At 51.5% G+C, this 19,169-nt stretch overlaps 1 protein-coding gene across 5 annotated transcripts; it reads left to right on the top strand.

Moving 5' to 3' along the window:
- The first annotated feature begins 2,368 nt into the window (after positions 1–2,368).
- On the top strand, positions 2,369–16,752 carry ZNF775 (zinc finger protein 775). 5 transcript variants are annotated; one of them, XM_032483167.1, is made up of 4 exons: positions 2,369–2,472; positions 3,886–3,959; positions 7,086–7,163; positions 14,404–16,752. In XM_032483167.1, the coding sequence occupies exons 3-4, from the start codon at positions 7,133–7,135 to the stop codon at positions 15,981–15,983; spliced, it is 1,611 nt and encodes a 536-aa protein (XP_032339058.1). In that variant the 5' UTR covers positions 2,369–2,472; positions 3,886–3,959; positions 7,086–7,132; the 3' UTR covers positions 15,984–16,752. The 5 variants fall into 5 exon arrangements, with proteins under 5 accessions (XP_032339058.1, XP_032339060.1, XP_032339059.1 ...); XM_032483168.1 differs by lacking the exon at positions 2,369–2,472 and adding an exon at positions 2,549–2,911; XM_032483169.1 differs by lacking the exon at positions 3,886–3,959 and having other exon boundaries at positions 2,372–2,472.
- Positions 16,753–19,169: the final 2,417 nt, after the last annotated feature.

Raw genomic sequence — 19,169 nt, 5'->3', positions numbered from 1 at the left:
GCTATGCTGACCACTGCTTTTGGGCTGAGATGGTGAGGACAGGATCAAAGTTCAGGGAAAGCTGCAGAAGTGACCTTGAGGGGGCCAGTAAAGCAAGGACAGAGCAAACTTGTCCATGGTTCCTTCCTGAGTCCCTCAGGGGGCCTAGTGGGTCCCAAGTCCTTGCTCAGCCTGGCACATGTTGACAGCAGTCATGAAGGAAGGACTGCGCCATTGGAGGGGTCAGCCCTCTGATAGGAGCTGCCCTTCTGTGCCGAAGAGTCCAGCTTTTTTTTTTTTTCCTTCTATAATTACAAAAGTCTTAAATTATTTTGTCAAAATTAAACAATGCAGACATATTTAGATTTATTTTTCAGTGTGAAAGTTCTCCATTTTTCCCCCACTTCACCCCTGCTCCCCTCACCCCCGCCCCACGGCTTTTCTCATCGCACCATGTAGAGTTTGAGAGTGGTCGTCCAGACATTTTTCCTGTGCCTTTGCAAACGTACACATGCAGCCTCCCCTTTTCTCGCTTAATGGAAATAGGATCCCAGATGTGTTTCATTGTTTCTACCCTTGAAGTACCCTTGGCCATGAAATGTCCGTCAGGAGGAAGTCTTTCACTCTGTAGAAGGAGGAAAGAGGCCCAGAGAGTGGAAATGACTTTCCCACTCATAGCCGGTGGCAGATGTGGAACTACAGTTCTGGAATTCCAGAAGTCTTGGTTAACTTCCACCAGGTACTCTAGAAAATAAAATGGATGAGACTCTTTAAATAAAGAGTTGATGGCCTAGTGATGTCTGGCCTCTGGGTAGGTTTTTATCCTTCACAAATGCTTCTGTAGATGATAGACCCAATTAGGATTCTGCCAAAAAAAAAAAAAAAAAAAAAAAAAAAAAGGACCCAATTAGTTGTTCTTCAGTATCCTCTGGGAATTGGTTCCAGGATCCCCCACGGATAATAAAATCCTTAGATGCTCGGGTCCTTTATATAAAATGGCACTGTATTTGCATGTCACCTAAAAATGCATGTCCTGTGTACTTTAAATCATGTCTAGATTATTTATAATACTTAACATGTAAATGTTGCCTGTGCCTGCGGAAATTCAAATTTCACTTTTTGGAAATTTCTGGAATTTTCTTCCCCTGAATATTTTCAGTCTGCTGTTCGGTGAATTCATGGATGAATTACCTGTAGCTGCGGGAGGTTGACTAGAAAATTATTAACTCTTCTACTGATGAATGAGTCAAAGTCCAGGGACAGAAAGAATCCTTTGTAAAAACTGCACAAGAAGTTTGTGGCAAAACTGACAGCATCTTGGGCCGTGGTTTCTATGTGTTGAAGCTAAACACCAGCTGGGCCCGTGGCAAATGCATAGTAGGCAGCTGCTGACTGATTAATTAGAATAAGGTCCAGGGGCTGAACAGTAAGGTTTGTAGGAGGTCTCAGAGTGAGGCCAGCTTCTCTTTTGTAGTGACCTCATGTCCCAAAGGTGGCTTCTAAGCAGCTTGGGAAAATCTGCCAGTGGGAGTTGACCTAGCTGGCCGGCCCCTTTGAGGTTAACAGTGTGAGGAATTTTATTGACACAAAGGAACATTTCCTTCCTATCAGGGTGAGTAGATGAGAAAATAATCCTTCCTGAAGGTCTCGGGGAACGGAAGACCAAGGGCCATCTGGACCCTGCCTCTAAATCAGCAGTACACTCGACCTAGGAATGCAGGTCGCCGTTTCCTCAACTAGAAAGCGAGAGGTTGGATTTAATGATGTCCAAGTCTCTCATAGAGACCCCGGGATCATTTATCACGTGCCCACGACAGGCCTACGGCTGCGCGGGTGCGGAGGGCGATTTCTTTTCCGTTGCACGAGGCTCGCACATTACACTCTGTAACACCTGGTGTGCTGTACTGCCAAGTGCCACCATCATGTCACATGCACACTCGAGTGTGAGCGTTGGAGCAAGGTTCGTGCGTCATGTTCCCCCGGATTCCAGTACCAAGGGCGATGCGGGTGCGTCGCAGCCGTCGGACAGAGTTGTCCAAGTGACTGGATCGGTTTCCGACCGCGCGTCTGCGGGGCCGGAGCGCTTGGCAGAGGGGAGGCGCGGGTGCTGCGGCGCCGTCGGGCCACCTGCAACCCTACCTGGCCCTCACCCCTCCTCCCCCAGGAGACTCAGCCCCTTTCCAGTGGCCAACAATTTAACGCCTCGCGGGGCCCCTGCTGGCCCCGCGGGAGGCGAGGTCAGCCCGCCCACACCGGCCATTGGCTCCGGAGAACAAAGGGGCCGCCCCGCAGACTTCTCCGATAGGGCTGAGCTGGTCATCTGAGAGGCGCAGCCAATCAGGCGGCGGGGCGGCCCCGGGGATGGCCAGGCCCGCCAGCCAATCAGGGGCGCGTGCCCGCCCCGCCTGCCCCGGGACTGGCGAGGCCGGGGAGCGCAGTGCCCAAGTCGCCCCGGGGTGGCAGTTCCCGTTAACCTTAGCCACAAAGTCAAAGGTATTTATTCCCGTCCCCTCCCTCCGAGTCCTTCTGAATCCGGGCGGGGAGGGGCGTGCGGAGGGACGGACCTTGCCACGGGGCCAGCGGCCGGCCCCGCTCCTTCCGCGCTGTCTGCACCCAGCCTTGGGCTGGAGGCGGCCTCGGGGTCCCCCGAGCCCCTCGCGCTCTCAGCCCTGAACTTTTCCCCACCCCCACACAGCTCACGGGGAAAGGGGCCCGGGTCGTGTGTGGGGAGGGGCTGCAGGCCGGGGCAGAGAGCAGGAGTGGGGCGTGAGAGCGGGAGAAACGGGGAGGAGAGCGCGGGGACTGCCCCCCAGCCCCTCTGGGCGCTCTCTGCCAAAGCGCTGTCCCGATGTTCGGGAGTGGTGTCAGCCCCCCCGAAAGACCCAGTTCCTGGAGGGCAGGAACCCCAGTGCTCGACGCAGAGTGACACATAGTAGGTGCTTAATAAATGATTAAATGAGTGGGCATAAGGATTAGGGTTGAGAACAATGAGAGGGAAGAACTACAGAAATTGGAAGAGTGTGTGTGTGTGTGTGTGTGTGTGTGTGTGTAGAGGTCTCCCCGAAACCTCCATTCCAGGAAAACAGGCATGGAACTGAGATCTCAGGTTGGGGGGGGGGGCGGTAGGAGCAGGGTGATGGTTTCTTCCCTTTTGAAGGTGGAGGATATAGAGATGCCGCCCGCTCCCGACCTTTGGGCAGGATGGAACCTGGAGTGTGTCTTGGGTCAACCAGACCTGGGGGTGGGTGTGGTCCAAGCCAGGAGGTGAGGCTGGTGATGTCCACACTCCACTATTAATTGTTCTTTTTGGGTCCAGATGTTCATCTGTAAAATGAAGAGATCAGAGGCCATTTGTCTCCTTTCAGCTCTAAGGTTCCATGATTTTATGCTTCTAGTCCGTTTTGGACTTAAATTTCTTTTATTTAAATGTTCTTTTGTTAAAATTTTAAGCAGTGGTTTACAGCATGCTGGACCTTGTGCTAGGTGTTGGGGAGAGAGAAACATTCCTTGTGTTAAGATGTTTACCGTCTTACTGTGGAGACAAATGGTTTTTATACCATGTAAATGGTACTGGGTTGTGTGGGTGCACAGGTTAAACAGAGAAGGGCTCCTAATTGAGCCTAGTGTATCCACAAAGGCTTCTTGGTGAAAGCGATCCCTGATCTGGGCTGGGCAGAGCAGAGTTGGGCAAGGGTATTCCAAGACTGGTCACAGGCATCCAAAGACACAGCAAGATCAAGGAGCCACATGTTGGGACAATGGGTTAGGTTGGTGGTGCAGTGAGAGGTGAGCAGGGGCCAGATTTTATATGGTCTTGCCAAGAAATTTTTAGCAGAACCTGAAAGCGCTGAGGACCCATTGAGGTATTTTAAGCAAAGTAATAACACCTCTAAATTGTAATTTTAGGAAAATTGCTTTGAGTCTGGGAGGTGGACCGAGTGGAGAAGCAAGATGAGCTATAATACTGGTGCGGTCTCCAGGTGAGCAGTGCTGAGGCCCGAACTAAGGCAGCGGCAGTGGGAGGTCTTGAACGTATTAAAACAAAACTGGTATGATTTAGTGACCTGTGGATTGTGAGGGCTGCGCTCTGTGGGAGTGAAAGGTGGTGGCAGTTTTGAGAGGCCTGGTGAATCCCCCCTGGAGAGGCAAGGGATGCCCAGGGCAAAGGGCAGAGCTGGGTAGAGATAGTCTGGTACATGCACCTGCCACCCTGGTGACGGCTATGCGGAGGAATCCAAGGTTTCCTAGGGTGTGGGTGGCCTGCAGGGCAGAGTGTGGGCAGGTTGTGCAGGGGACCTTTCACAGTGTCCCCCCTTGAGAGATATATATATATATATATTCTGTGCACAGGACCAAGCATTATTTGCATTTGCAGATGGGGGAACTGAGGCCCAGAGAAAGAAGGTCGCTGGCCCAGGGTTACATGGCTAACCAGTAGCAAACCAAATCCCAAGATCTCAGGCCTCCAAGGCCTGGGCTTTTTTTGCTACGACGTGGTCTTTCTGTGGGATGATGGCCTGCCCCTCTCTCTTGCTTGCCACCTCTGACCCCTTTTCTGAGACTGAGGACCACAGTGTTTGGGAGGCTGAGGTCTGAAGATGCTAGAGTAGGAGAGGGGAGAAGGGATGGGGCTTGGAAGAAGGTAACAATGAGGGGTGCACAGGGACACTCGGTCCAGTGGTGAGTGAGATCTAAGGAAGTTGGAGAGGAGGAGGAGCAGGGTGGGGGTGGGTAGGAGATGTGGTGGGGGCCCTGGAGGGGTTCGGGAGTTGTGGGAGTTGTGGAAGGATGCTGCACGTGCCTTATGCTGGGGTGTAGGATGGAGGCAGGCTTCTAGGTGGGTGGAGGTGGTGCTCACCTGTTCTAGGCTGGGTCCTCAGCCTACTTTGTCTGTGGGCACGGGGCCATAAAACGAAAGAAGCAGCATTTGCCCTGCCTTTCTGATGACATTGTAAAGTCACACATTGGTGATTGGTTTGCGTGTCCTCCTTGGTCAGAAATGCTGGAGGAGAAGGGCTCCAGGGTCTGGGAGCTGATGCCTGGAGAGGGAGCTGATTATTCGGAAGCCCACCAGAGCACAAGCCTGGGGATCAGGCCTCGTGCAGGAGTGGCCTTTGTAGGACTGGCTGTGGGAGAGGGCCTGGTGGCTGTGGACTCAGTCTTGGGAGACAGAGGCTGCACTTGCTCCCTGCCCCAAGCAAAGTCAGGGTGTGAGCTGAGCCAGCAGAAATGCCCAAGGCTCTCTAGTCCAGCCCGCTGCCTGGCGCTCAGGCCCCCAACCCCCGCCCTGCTTTCCTTAACACGGCCACACAGCCCCCTCCACCCCCAGCCTGGTTGGGCACCTCGCCTCCCTACCTAGCGTACCTCTCCAGGGACATGCAGTACCTGGAGCTGCTCGGTGGGGCACAGTTCTGCAGGTGGCCTTAACCATGAGAGCTGTCCACGCCCTTTTCCTCTGTGAGGCCAGCTCCCACTGCTGAGCAGAATTTGGGGTTCCTGTGTGGGCACCAGGGGCCTCTGGAGATTCTGAAGCAGCTGGTAGAGTGATGGTTTAAGAGTGAGCCGGCAGTGGGGCATCTGGAGAGAGGGCTCAGAACATTCCCGTGTGGATCGTTCTCAGGCCACGATAAGGGGAGAGGAAAGATGGTACCAGTTTATAGGCTTCAGAAAGCCTACTGTTCCTCCCCTGATGCTCACAGCCAAACCCCAGAGCAAGTGTTTTCAGTCACCTTCACCACTGGCAACCTAGACCTGGAGGAAAGTGATTTACCAAGGGCCAGTGGGCTAGAACCAGGGCCCCTGATTCCCAGTCCAGGTGTGTGTGGGCCTGAGGAGAGGGCCGCACTTGGGAGTGGACTTTGGAGAGCCAGCCCCTCAGGGGCTCACATTCCCAGGGGGAGGGGAGCGGCCTGCTGCCACCTCCGGGACAGACCCCCTGCAGGCCTGGCCTGGGGTCTTGGGCTGCACTGGCCTGCTGGGCGGAGCCCCGTCCTCTCGGCCTGCCCCAGCCACAGCTCTTCTTCCTGGACCACGTTGCATCTAAGAGAAGGTGTGGAGGTACCACACTTTGAGTTCCTAATACCTCTTGGAAGACAGACTAGATCAAGTCAGGCAGATTTGATTTGGCTTCAGGGGCCTCATTTGTGTCCTGTAGGTGTTTTATGAATGAGGCCAAGTCCTATGACTGTCCTCGCCCTGATTTATGGCCTTCGCCACCCCCCCAATCTGTTTCCCTGTGTCAAGGTGGCCCCCCTGTTTGCCTCTAAGTCTCCTTAGGTGGACGTTGAGTCTCCAGTTGATGAGAGGCTTCCCCACGGTGTGGGACACAGAGTGACCCAGAGGGAAGAGGTGGCACTAAGGCAGGAGCACCGCTCCATCAGGGCCTCACGAGGGGCCTTCTGTCCGCTTTGCAGTGTCCTTTTCTCTGCACCACCGGCAGGTTTCAGTGTCCATAAGAACCCACAGCAGGAGTGCACAACAGACCCCTGTTGGGGAAAAAGAATTAACCAACTCAGAAAAGCACCCCACAAAAATAGAGAAAACAAGTTTTTGATGGTGTAAGCTTTAAACCGGAACGGGATACACATACAGGCAATGCGCTAACAGACTGCAGACAGAAAGAACCCGTTACACAGCAAAGTAGACACGACCCCACTACAAACCTGTTCTCCAAGTAAAGCGTAACCAGTCCTCAGGAAAGAGGATGGACGGCACTGTTTATCACACAGGGTTCATACTAAATTGACCTGGAATTGGGTGCCCCTCTGATAGTGAATTGCCTTTATGCAAAGGAAAAAGACATTCCTTGTATCTTGGTGTGGCCCTGGCCTGGGAGTTAGAAGTCTCGGGATCTTGCCCAGCTCTGCTGTTCAGCCACCTCTGTGATTTGGGGCATGTCAGTGGCCCTCTCTGGCCTCAGTTTCCTCTTCAGAAAATGGGAATGATACACATTTTACCTGCCTGGCAGGTGTGTGCTTTAAGAAAAATCTTGCACATTTCAACTGAAGTCATAGAAAAGCTGAAAAAGAGGGGCTGCCTTCTGTGAGTGGCATTCGTCCTTGTCCCATGGGCCAACTCTCTTTCCTTTGCTCCCATCTCACCCACAGACAGCTGGGCAGGGAGCCGCAGTGCTGATGCTGAGGGGCCTCCAGGGATGGAGAGTGGCCTGGCTGGCGGCAGCACAGGTAAGAGAGAAGACGGGAAGGTGGGAGCCACCTCGGCCTTCTCCCCAGCCCCATCTCCCCTGTCCCTCTGTAGCTGATTAGGAGTTGCTTGTGACCGTAGAAGTGCAGGGTGGGACCCGGACACTGAAGGTCACGTCAAAGGATGGAGCAAACACAGACTAGGGAGTCTAAGGAGCAACAGAGCCAGGCAAGAGCGCACGCACGCGTGCGCGTGCGCGCGCGCACGCACACACACACACACACACACACACACACACACAGACACTCACACACATCCTATGCAGAAATTTGCTGCGGGAAAGTCAAGTGTGTGTCAGGTGCTCGGTCAGAGCATTCATGATGTTCAAGGTCATCACACACTGAAAGCTGGCACTCTGGGTGGCAGGCATGGTTAGAACAAGCGCTGCTGGCTGTTGTTCAGGAGAGTGTCTCCAGTTCGGTCCACGAATGCTTCTGGGGTCACTCAGTTCACGGTCTGTGTCAGCTGATGTGCTTAGAGCCGTGGTGAGGAAACAGAGCGTGAGTCCTGGTGTCTCCTGGACGGGCGGGCACTGCTGAGTGGCAAGTGTCCTGTGGAAACCCCTCTCCAGCATCCCCACTTCTGGGATGGAGAGGCCCTGGCAACTGAGACCCTCTCTCACAGCCTCACAGCGTGTGGCCAGGCTGCAGGCGGCTCTGGCTCCAGGAGAGGGGACGGGCCTGGCCCTAGGAACCCCACCCCTCGGCACAGTTACTCAGGTGTCATTCCCTCCCGTTCCCTCCAGGGGAGTTTTCCCATAGATCCGAGGGCCCCTGCCCTCCAGCACCCACGAGGTGGGTGTGTGTGTGAGAGATGCTGGCGTTACAGTAATTACTAGGGCAGACGGTTCCCAGCATTTTAACAAAAGGACCCTTTGCCCACGTCAACTCACAAGTGAGATCCTAATTCAGATGTGTGGGACGAGCTCCATCAGGCCCTCTCTCCCCCATTCGGCAGCTTTGGAAAGAGGTGGGAAAACACTGGCCTGGACCCTGGAGGCTCTGGGGACTGGAAACCCTGGATGTCACGGGCTCCCTTGGGCTGCAGCCACATTCTTGCCAGCTCTGGGCCCCCACAGGCTCCCATGCCTGCTGGCCAGGTTTAAGAAATGACTCTTTTGGATGGCCAAAGTTTTCAGATAACTGAGGGCTTACCTCTTTTACCTATTACTATTGTATTTATTTTATGTTTTGTTTTAACGTGGTAAAATGTACATCACATGAAATTTACCATTTTAACCATTTTTAAGTGTACTGTTCAGTGGCATTAGGCACAATCCCACAATCCCACTATCCATTTCCTGAATTTTCCCATAATCTCAGAAACTGTACCCATTAAGCAACAGCTCTCCAATTAGTACCTTTTAATTTTATCAGAACTATTTAGAATCTTTTAAAATTTTAATTTTATTTATCTTTACTTTTTGGAGGGGATAGAAATTAGGTTTATTTATTTACTTATTATTTTTGGTGGAGGTCCCAGGGATTGAACCCAGGACCTCGGGCATGCTAAACACACACTCTCCCGGTGAGCTGTACCCTCCCCTCCCCATTTAGAGGTTTTTTTTGAATGATGCTTTTTATGCTGACTGAGGAGCAGTCCCTGTGGAACAGGCAGGCAGAGGCCTGTTTTCCTCTGTGCCAATGCCTGATCCCTACAGGAAAGCGCCCGGGATGACTGAAGTCCCAGCACACGCACATCACAGGTCTGCACACGCCATCCCTGGGCTTCAGGGCCCTCTCACACTGCACAGCACTTATACCCACCCGGACCCTGGAGCAGCGGACAGGAGTGTCCTCTGGGCTGTCAGGCCTGGCCAGCTATCTGGCTGGGGAGGGAGGATGAGCCTTTCCACCCATCAGCCGCCATGATAGATGTCAAGACCAGGTTTAATCAAGGAAAAGCAGCGGCTTTTGTGGGGCTCTGGGGCATTAATGGGTGCCTTGTCATGTAGGGGACAGTGGTCCCCCTCGACTTGAGTGTATTTTGGATTCACCACCCTGACCACCAATTTGGACACCCAGCCCTGTTAAATACTTCCACTGGCCAATATTTCAGTGGGACACATTCTTATAATCAGTGAAACTCGTTACACTCAGGTATCCAATTACTGCCAGCATCCAGTTTAAATCACCAGTCTCATTTTCAAATTATTGTTCCAGATAAAATGATTTCCCACAACCAAGCACCTGAGGAGCCCTCACAGTGTTGTTTCCCAGGAAGAAAACTGGCCCCTTACAAGTGCTTTCTGTGACAACCCTGCCCTCCCACCCCTACCCTCCATGGTCACCACATCAGTTTCTGTGCCCTGATGGTGGCCAGTGAGGCTGTGGAGTGGACCAGAGCTCTCTGGCCCCAGAATTAAAGGCCACAGCCAGATTAGAGGGGAAGTTTTCTCTTTATTTCCTAAGATATTTTCAAGATTTAAAAATCATGATATTCGAATATTCTCATAAAATTTCAAACAACACGTATAAAGTGAAAGTCCCCTTTGACCTCTCCATCTAGGCCTGCCCTTGTCCACATCACCTGCAGGGTGACCACCGTCTTGGGTTGATGTGAACTGTCCTGCACTGAGCATATGTACGTACATTGAGAGGGATGGTTTTATTTTTTGTAAATTGGATCAGATGACTGATACTATTTTTCAACTTTTTTTTTTGTTTGTTTTCTCTTAAAATGTTTTGGAAATCCTTTCACATTAGCACATATAGCTCTTTTCAATTGCTGCATGTTATGAAGGGAGTAAAATTTTTATTAGGCTATTGATGGGTAATTAGGTCACTTCCCCCTTTTGTGATGGTTGCAAATAACACTTCAGTGAATATACTTGGATGTTCCTGTTTGTACTCATATGTAAGTATTTCTTAGGATAAACACCTAGAGGGAAGTTACCGGATGGAAGAAGTAGAAGATTGTTCACATTTATAATTTTAGTAAGCACTGTCCAGTTGTCCTCAAAGAGTCTGAATTCGTTTGTGCCCCCAGCATACCCATGTTATCCTTACCCTTCTGTGCAGTTTCCATGCATATTGTGAAGCAGGCATCATCAGTCTTTTCAGTATTTGCTGGTGTGATGGGTGAAAAGATGCTACGCTGTCCTTTTTCACTTTGCTGATCACTGGTGAGGTTGAACCTCTTTTCGTCTTATCTGCAAGCGTCCTTTATATACTCTGGGTATTAATCCTTGCTCAGTTATATATCTGCACAAATATCTTCCTAGACGTGTGTTGTCCAGTATGTGGCCAGTAGCCACATACGATTAAATTTAAATTTAGATTTCAATTAATTTAAATAAAAGAAAATAAATTCAGTTCCTCAGCTGTACTAGCCACATTTCAGGTGCTCGGTAACCACGTGTGGCTGGAGGCCACATGTATCAGACAGCTCAGATGGAAGACATTTTCACTTCTGGGGAAAGGTCTGTTGGAAAATGCTGGCCCAAACTATCATTTCTGTTTTAATTACATGTGGTGTTTTATATTTAATTTTTATGTTTTGTATCCTGTTTAAGAAGATTTTCAGTTACCTCTAGGTTCTAAACAAATCTCCTAATTCTTCTAAACTTGTGTTTTCCTCTTTCAAACCAGCGCTTACATCCATCTGGAACTGATTTCTATAAATAGAATGAACTAGAAATCTAACTTAAATATTCTTCCCAAATAGATAGCTGGGCCTAAATTGATGAATAGGCCAGTCTTTTACAGTTGCCTTGGAATGCCAGTTGTTCCATTGATCTGCTCATTGTGTGTATTCCACACTTGCAACTATTGTTTTAGGTTTTTGTTTTTTTTTTTTTTTTTGGTGGGAGGGAGTCTGACTCACAGCCTCACCTGGCTCACCATGGGGCAGCCACATCTATAACGAGTGCATCAGTCAAGACTCTTTTCAGTGGACTTTTGTAGAGCAGTCTTAGATTGACAGGAAAAATGTGCAGGAAGTATAGAGGGCCCTATTCCCCCTCTCTCCGGTTTCTCCTATTATTAACATTTTGCATTAGGGTAGTACATTTATTACAATTGATGAATCTTTATTAAATAAAGTCCATAGTTTACATTAGGGTTTATGCTTTGTGGTGTACATTCTGTGGACAAATGCTTAATGTCCTATGCCCACCATTACTGCATCATACAGAGCAGTTTCACTGTCCTAAAAATCCTCTGTGCTCTGCCTATTCATGCCTTCCCCCCCTGGAACCACCTGTCTTTTTCTGTCTCCATAGTTTTGCCTTTTCCAGAATGTCATGTAGTTGGAATCACACCGTAGGTAGCCTTTTCAGATTGGCTTCTTTCACTCAGTAATATGCACTTACATTTCCTCCATGTCTTTTTATGGCTTGATAGCTCATTTCTTTTTCTTGCTGAATAACACTCCACTGCATGGTGTACCACTGTTTATCCATTCACCAACTGAAGGACATCTCTTGGATGCTTCCAAGTTTCAACTATTATGAATAAAGCTGCTGTAGACATCTGTGTGTTTGCGTGGACATAAGTTTTCAACTCCTTTGGGTAAATACATAGGGGTGTGGTTTGCTGGCTCATATGGGAGGAGTATATTTAGTTTTGTAAGAAACTGACAGACTGTTTTGCAGAGTGGCTGCACTGTTTTGCATTCCCACCGACCATGAATGAGAGTTGCTGTTGCTCCACGTCCCTGGCAGCATTTGGTGTTGTCAGTGTTTGGATTTTAGCCTGTTCTAATCGGTGTGTGGTGATAGTACTTTAGTTTTTAATGTTGTGTAAGCAAATTCTTCTTTGCTCATTTTTAGAATTTCTGGGTGATTTATACACATTGTAGATTTTATAATTTACTTAATTAGGCTTACACTGAATTTAAACATTGTTTTGGAGTGAAGACTGCAAACAGGTAGGAATATAATGTACCTGTTCTTTTATTTACATTTTCTTTATCCCTTCAATAAAGTTTAATAGTTTTCTTTATATATTTTGCATGTATACTAGGTAATACTTCCAGTTATTTTATAGCGTTTATTGCCATTTTTAAAAATTGATGAATTTTAGTGGTTTTTTAATCTGGCAATTTTGCTGAAACTTCTATTTCTAATATTTTGTCAGTGGATTCTCTTGCACGTTCTAGATTAATAATTATCAGCAAATGACAGTTTTCTCTTCCTTTCTAATATATATGTATACATATGTCTTTCTTTTTCCCCCTTGATCCTAACTTGAATAGGCTTCTAATCTTCTGCTTTCGGTTATAGCGTTTGCTGCCATTTCTAGTATAGTTCCATTGTCAACCTAAGAAAATTTCCTTATGTTCCTAGTTTGCTAAGGGCTTCCTTCCTTCCTTTTCCTTTCCCCTTCCTTTTCTCCCCCCTCCTTTCCCTCGTCTTCTCTCCCTCCCAAAATGATGCTTAATTTTATCATAGGACTTTTTCACAGCTATCGAGATGGTATAAGGTTTTTCACATTTCTAAAGTTAATGCCATGAAATGTGTTGCGCCGTCTTGGCTTTCCTAGGGAAGATCCAGCCAGGCTATGAGATGTTCTTTTGACACCCCCAAACTTGCTCTGCCAGGGTTTTTGCTTGTTTGTCTTTTGCATATACTTTCAAAGAATGATAAACATGTAATTTCCTGCCTACCCCACCTTCGTCTTGTTTTGATACTGGGTCATGTTAACTTGTAGGATCTCCCCACAACCCTGTCCCCGCCCTAATCATGGTCATAGTTTATGTAAGCTGGGAACAGTCCTTCCCGTGATGTTGTAGTAGAACCTGTTTGTACAGTCGAGTGGCCTGCTACCCGTTTCGAGGTAGAACTTTAGCTGTCTTTTCAGTCTTTCCTAATTGCTTATATAGATATGATTTCTACCTACTCTTGAGTCGGTTTTGTTAATTTCTCACAAAATCATCCATTTTATACTTTCTTTCTTTCTGGGGGTACTGGGGATGGAACCCAGCAAGCATGAGCTCTACTACTGAGCTATACTAACCCCCCAAAATCGTTCATTTCACATAGATTTTTTCAAACTGATAGAACATCTCTACAGAGTATTTTGGGATTTATCAGAATCCTTTTTATATCTTTATGTTCCATTTATCCTATAATCTCTGCTTTTGTCTTTATGAATTCCTTCCTCTTACTTCCTTTGGGTTTATTTTGTTGTCTTGGTAATATTGGCACCTATCCTTTAGAGTTTCTCTCTTTTTTGTTCACAACCGTTTCATTTATTTTTTATTGAATATAAACTTTTCATTGAAGTGCAACACACGGAAAAGTGCTTAGGTCGCAAGCTCTATAAATTCTCATACAATGAACATGCCCATGTAACCAGCACCCAGATCAAGAAGGATATCAGTTGCCAGAGCCCCAGAAGTGCCCCCTAGCCCCTTCCCATCACTGTGCCCTCTATCGGGGGCCGGTATCCTGAGCTCTCACTCATCCATTAGTTGCCAGCTTCTGACCTGTGTATAAATGGAATCAGTCAGCCTGTATTTAGTGTCTAGCAGGCCTTTTCCTATCACGGCTTATGTCCATGAGCCTGGGAAGCAAAGCGCCCCGCAGACCTGAGCCGAGTGTAAGGGGTGGGTTAGCGGCATAGTGTGCTGCCGGTGTGTACTCGGTTAAGTCCAAGAACAAGACAACACCTGTTCTGGGTGCTGAGACCTTTCTGGCCTACTTTCCTGGTTTTTGGTTTTGTTGAAGAAAGGCGAGGTCGCCAGGCAGGTGAGATGCTCACGCATCCAGGGCTCCTGCCCTGGAGTGGGCCTGCAGTGAGGCTGGGCTTGGTCACCAACCCCCTGAGGGACGGGGCATGCACTCGCTGAGCAAGTGCCCAGCACAGCCATCCTCTTAGGAACAGAATGAGATGTTTTGAAACTTGGTCACTTTCTGCTTGCTCCCTGGGTGGGAAGACTTCACTAAATTGGTATCTTTACTCTTCTTGGCCTCTCCTGGGCCTCATGGTAGAGAAGGCAGGCATTGATGTCCTTGGCACAGCAACATTCACTTTTCTTTCTTGTATTTTTTCTTCGCCGGCTTGCACACCCCAGCCTGCCCTTGCCTTAGTGTCCTTTCTGCCCTCCCTCCTTTCTCCTTTCCTCATATTTCCTCTTCTCCCTTTTAACATTTTCCTTCTGCATTCCTTTATCTGTGCTCCGCTGTCCTGACACTTCTTCCCTCTCTCCTGCCCGTTCCCCCCACCTCACCGAGCAGTGAATGACTCTCCCCGTCTTCTCTCCCCTTGCCTCTGGCAGGAGATGAGCTGGTGATGAAGATCAAGCAAGAGAAGCCAGAGTGGCTGCTGCGGACTCTGGCGCCGCTGGCCGCGCTTTCCCAGAAGGATAAGGAGAACATCTTCCAGCAGCATCGGGGCCCCCTGCCATGCCAGACCGCGGGGAAGCCACGAGCCCTGGGGGGACAGGAGGAGACTGGGGGTTCAAGGTGGGCCCCTTCCACTGAGCAGGACAGCGGTCTGGCTGGCCGGGCTCCGGGGGCGGCCTCTGGCCCCCTAAGCCCCACTCTTTCTGCGGCCGAGGGTCACTTCGTGTGCCTGGACTGTGGGAAGCGGTTCAGCTGGTGGTCGTCGCTGAAGATCCACCAGCGCACACACACCGGCGAGAAGCCGTACCTGTGCGGCAAGTGCGGCAAGAGCTTCAGCCAGAAGCCCAACCTGGCGCGCCACCAGCGGCACCACACGGGCGAGCGGCCCTTCTGCTGCCCCGAGTGCGCCAGGAGCTTCAGCCAGAAGCAGCACCTGCTCAAGCACCAGAAGACCCACGCTCGGCCCGCCACCCACCCGTGTCCCGAGTGCGAGCGCTGCTTCCGCCACCAGGTGGGCCTCCGCATCCACCAGCGCGCGCACGCCCGGGACCGCCAGGGCGCCCGCGCTGGGCTGCAGGAGCTGCTGCGGGACGTCGCGGCCCGCCGGGTCTGTCGCCCCCACCCGGGGCCTCAGCGGGGGCGCCCCGAGTGGGCCTGGCTGGGGCTCTGCCAGGGCTGGTGGCGCCGGTCCGCGGCCCGGACCGCCGCCACCGCCGCCGCGGGACCAGGCGAGCCGCGCCAGTTCATCTGCAACGAGTGCGGCAAGAGCTTCACGTGGTGGTCGTCGCTGAACATCCACCAGCGCATCCACACGGGCGAGCGGCCCTACCCGTGCCCCGAGTGCGGCCGCCGCTTCAGCCAGAAGCCCAACCTGACGCGGCACCTGCGCAACCACACGGGCGAGCGCCCGCACCCGTGCCCGCACTGCGGCCGCAGCTTCCGCCAGAAGCAGCACCTGCTCAAGCACCAGCGCACGCACCTGCCCGGCGCCCCGGCCGCGCCCTGCCCCAGCTGCGGCCAGAGCTGCCCCAGCCGCGCGGCCCTGCGAGCCCACCAGCGCGCACACGTCGCCGCCGCCGCCCAGCTGCTGCGCCCCGAACCTCCCGCCCCGGGCGCCCCCGATGTGGCGGCTCAGCCGCGCGGTCCCGCGCCCGCCCCTCGGGGGCCCGGGGACCTGCCATGGGGCCGGGCGCGGGCGGGCGCTGGTGGGCCGGGCGAGCCGCGTCAGTTCATCTGCAACGAGTGCGGCAAGAGCTTCTCGTGGTGGTCGGCGCTCACCATCCACCAGCGCATCCACACGGGCGAACGGCCCTACCCGTGCCCCGAGTGCGGCCGCCGCTTCAGCCAGAAGCCTAACCTGACGCGACACCGTCGCAACCACACGGGCGAGCGGCCCTACCTGTGTGCCTCCTGCGGCCGTGGCTTCAGCCAGAAGCAGCATCTGCTTAAGCACCAGCGCGTTCACCGGGGGGCCTTGGTGCCCACCCCCAGCGCCAAGGATGAGGCGCTCTAGTGCACCTGGATCCAAGCCGACCCGCGGTGGGGGGCATGCTTACGGGGTGCGTGTGGGGGTGGCCAGGAACGGTGGCTTTTAGAACCCCAAGGGGTGAGACCATATCAAAACAGTGGTTGTCTCAAGGCTCTGAGACCTGAGAACAGAATTCCAGAAGCATCCCAAAAGGGGGACGGGGAAAAGTCCCAGGAAGGGCTGAGAGAAGAGACAAGATCAACATCCTCATCCTGGAGCCTGGATGTGTCCTTACTCACAGGTGGGACCCCGGCCCTTGGGCAGCGAGTGAGGGGGCCCTGGGAGAGGCTCTCTGGGTGAAATGGTCCAGATCTGGACTGGTCAGCTGTAGCACCCGCTCAGCGGCCAGGTAATAGTTCCTGTGGGATAGTCTCCACAGACGAGTGATGCCAAGCTGGAAGCTGGACGCTGCAGCTGGGGAGGGGCACTGCATATCTCCAATGCAGAGGCCAGAGCCTGGCACCTAATGGCCATTCAACACCTGTATTTGGAAGGAGTGAATGGTTTGATGATCCTCAGCCCTTAGCGCCCTGTTGTCCAGGGGGCTGTTATGGCCAGCCTGACCCAGGACTGGTGTGTGTGTGTGATAGTCAGGGGCTGGGACATGGGGCTGGTCTCAGCTGGGGTTCTGTAGCTTGCGGGGGGACCTGCAGCAGGAAGGCGCTGAATGTGCTGCTCCGACTGGGTGGGCACTGACTGGGATCCTCGTCAGCACCGGGCTGCAGAAGAGAGAAATGAAGGACTGACTATCTCACATGGTCCTGTCGTCTTTTCTGAGCTACCCTTCCAGAACTCCAGTCTGTGTGTACTTGAGGGATCCATCTGCCCCAGGACCAGGGCTGGGGGCTTTGGCCATGAGCATAGCTGCTCTCCAGGGTCAGTTCTTGCTGGGAGTGGAGGGCTGTATTCTGTGCCCCCTTTTCCTCTCCAAGGCAATTAGATTTCTTGCCACATACCCCGTTTGACTTCTACCCGTCCTAGAGGTCACCCTCCTGACCCCGTGCCCTTCCAGAAGTAGTGTCAGCTGGGGCCCTGGTGATGACAGAAGAACCCAGGGCTCCAGCTCAGCTGTAGCTTTGGACAGTGTCTTTCTACCGGAGGGGAGGGGATTACAGGAAGGGTGGGTATTGGGGAACTAGGGATAACCAAGAGGTGGGAGGAAAAAGGGGAAATCCTAGGGTGATTCTGGAGGAGGAGGAACTGCCTATCTGCCTCCCAGGGGCCTGTGGGGTTCTCCCTTGAACTCAGAGAAGTGTTATGTCATTCAGGAACTGTGCGGTCACCTTGGCTTCTGGTCACCCCCCCTTGTCAGATTTGTTTAATCCCTTTCATCTGGCAGCAGCTCTAATTGTTGAAGCATCACAAAAAGACATACGGAGTCGATCCAGCTTACCTGGGTTAACACAATGCCGATGGTTGTTAATGTTCAGCCAGGGCTGTTGACTCGTGGTCCAGGCCTTTGATCACAGACCGTGCTGTGTGAAACCTCACAGGTGGATGAGGTGTGCCCTTCTGGGAGCTCAGCTCTCAGGACCAGCCAGAAGTCAAATCAGAATGGTTTTCCTAGGCGCGCTCTCTGGCCTACACCAGCCCTAGGTGTTTGCCTGCCCCTCTCTTGCAACTCTTCCCACAGCCTGCCCTGCTCAGGGAAGTCACGTACCTTGCATCTCATCAAAACCCACTTGAATGATGGGGAAGTCTCAAGAGTTATTTGCTTCCTCAAATCCTGAGGCCAGCTCGAGCAAGCCCTCCTCCAGGAAGCATCCCAGAGGTGCCATGCCTGTGCTGGGGAGCCCTGTTGAATCAGGTTCCTGAGGGGCAGCGCAGGCCGGTACTGAGGAGATCAGTTGCGCTGGAGCTCCTGCACAATAGGATGTGTTATCGGTCACAAATAGCCCATGTTTAAGGCCCAGATCAATCACACAGCTGTGTTGGTAGGACTTGGGTTTAATGAGGCCTGATTGCAGCTTAACCCCCGTTCCCAGGTGACAGACCCTCTCACAGTTGGGTGCTTTGGGTCACAGTGGGGACAGGGCCCAGTCCATGAGAGTGAAGAATTACTGATGTGACCAGGTCAGGGGATGGCGGGGTGCACAGCATTAATTTACTCAACAAGCCTACTGTGTGCCAGGCACTGTGTCAGACCTCAGGGATGCTGTGCTGAATAAGCCATTGTCTTAGTTGGTTCGGGCTGCCATAATGACATCACAGGCTGGGTGCTTAAATGATAGATGTGCATTTCTCACAGTTTGGAGGCTGGGAAGTCCAAGATCAAGGTACTGGCCAGTTCTTTTCCTGGTGAGGCCCTGCTTCCTGACGTGCAGATCACCACCTTTTCTCTGTGTCCTCATGTGATGGGAAGGAGTTGGGGGAGGGAGAGAGAGAGAGAGGGAGAGAGAGAACCTGGTCTCTCTCTTCCTCTTTGAATAAAGACACTAACCTCACCATCTCACCAGGTGGACCTCACTCTCACGACTAAACCTCATTCCTAATCACCTCCCAAAGACTCTGTCTCCAGATGCCATCACATTGGGGATCAGGGTTTCAATATATGAATTTGGGGACACAATTCCATCTATAGCAGTCACAGTCCTTGCCCTCGAGGGGCTCATTAAGCCTTTGTGGCAACTCATTTTGATACACAGCCTGGAACAATCTATATGGTCAACTCTTAAATTAGTTTCCAGCCCCAGCTGTCTAGGCAAGGCTTTCTTATTGGCCTTTTCATTTCATCACTAGGATACGGTGACCTTGGCAGGACAGTGATACAGGAGAGGGACCTCGGAACAGTGGGACTAGTCCACCAGTTCATGTTGCAAGTGGACAGCAGATCCCAGGCCTCATCTTAGCTTAAATATCTTCCACGGTCACAATCACAGGCTTCTCCAAGGGAGGCCTGGCATTGTCAACTTCAATTTTAATGCCCTTCCATTTGAAAATAATAAAACCAGGTCAGGGAAAATTTAGAAAGAGGCCTGCTATGAAATCATAGACGAGAAGGTCAGACTGAGCCTTGTGGCTTATAGTTCAAAATGTTCCGGAGTGTGCTGAGATTAAAGGTTTGTAGAGGCGAACAGAAAACAACCATGAGTAAATAAATCATGATCGTAAAAGACTTATTTATATCCTGTCCACAGCCAGGTAAGTGCAGGTCTGTGGCGAGGACTCAGG

The sequence above is a fragment of the Camelus ferus genome, chromosome 7 (assembly GCF_009834535.1).
Source record: "Camelus ferus isolate YT-003-E chromosome 7, BCGSAC_Cfer_1.0, whole genome shotgun sequence".
NCBI lineage: Eukaryota > Metazoa > Chordata > Mammalia > Artiodactyla > Camelidae > Camelus > Camelus ferus.
This window is presented reverse-complemented; position numbering and strand designations above follow the sequence as displayed.

What these genes read in the sequence shown, in the direction of transcription:
- ZNF775 (XM_032483167.1), top strand. Translation starts at nt 7,133, where the DNA reads ATGGAGAGTGGCCTGGCTGGCGGCAGCACAG. An exon ending in CCTGGCTGGCGGCAGCACAG is followed by an intron (nt 7,164 to 14,403) that starts GTAAGAGAGAAG and finishes TGCCTCTGGCAG; the next exon opens with GAGATGAGCTGGTGATGAAG.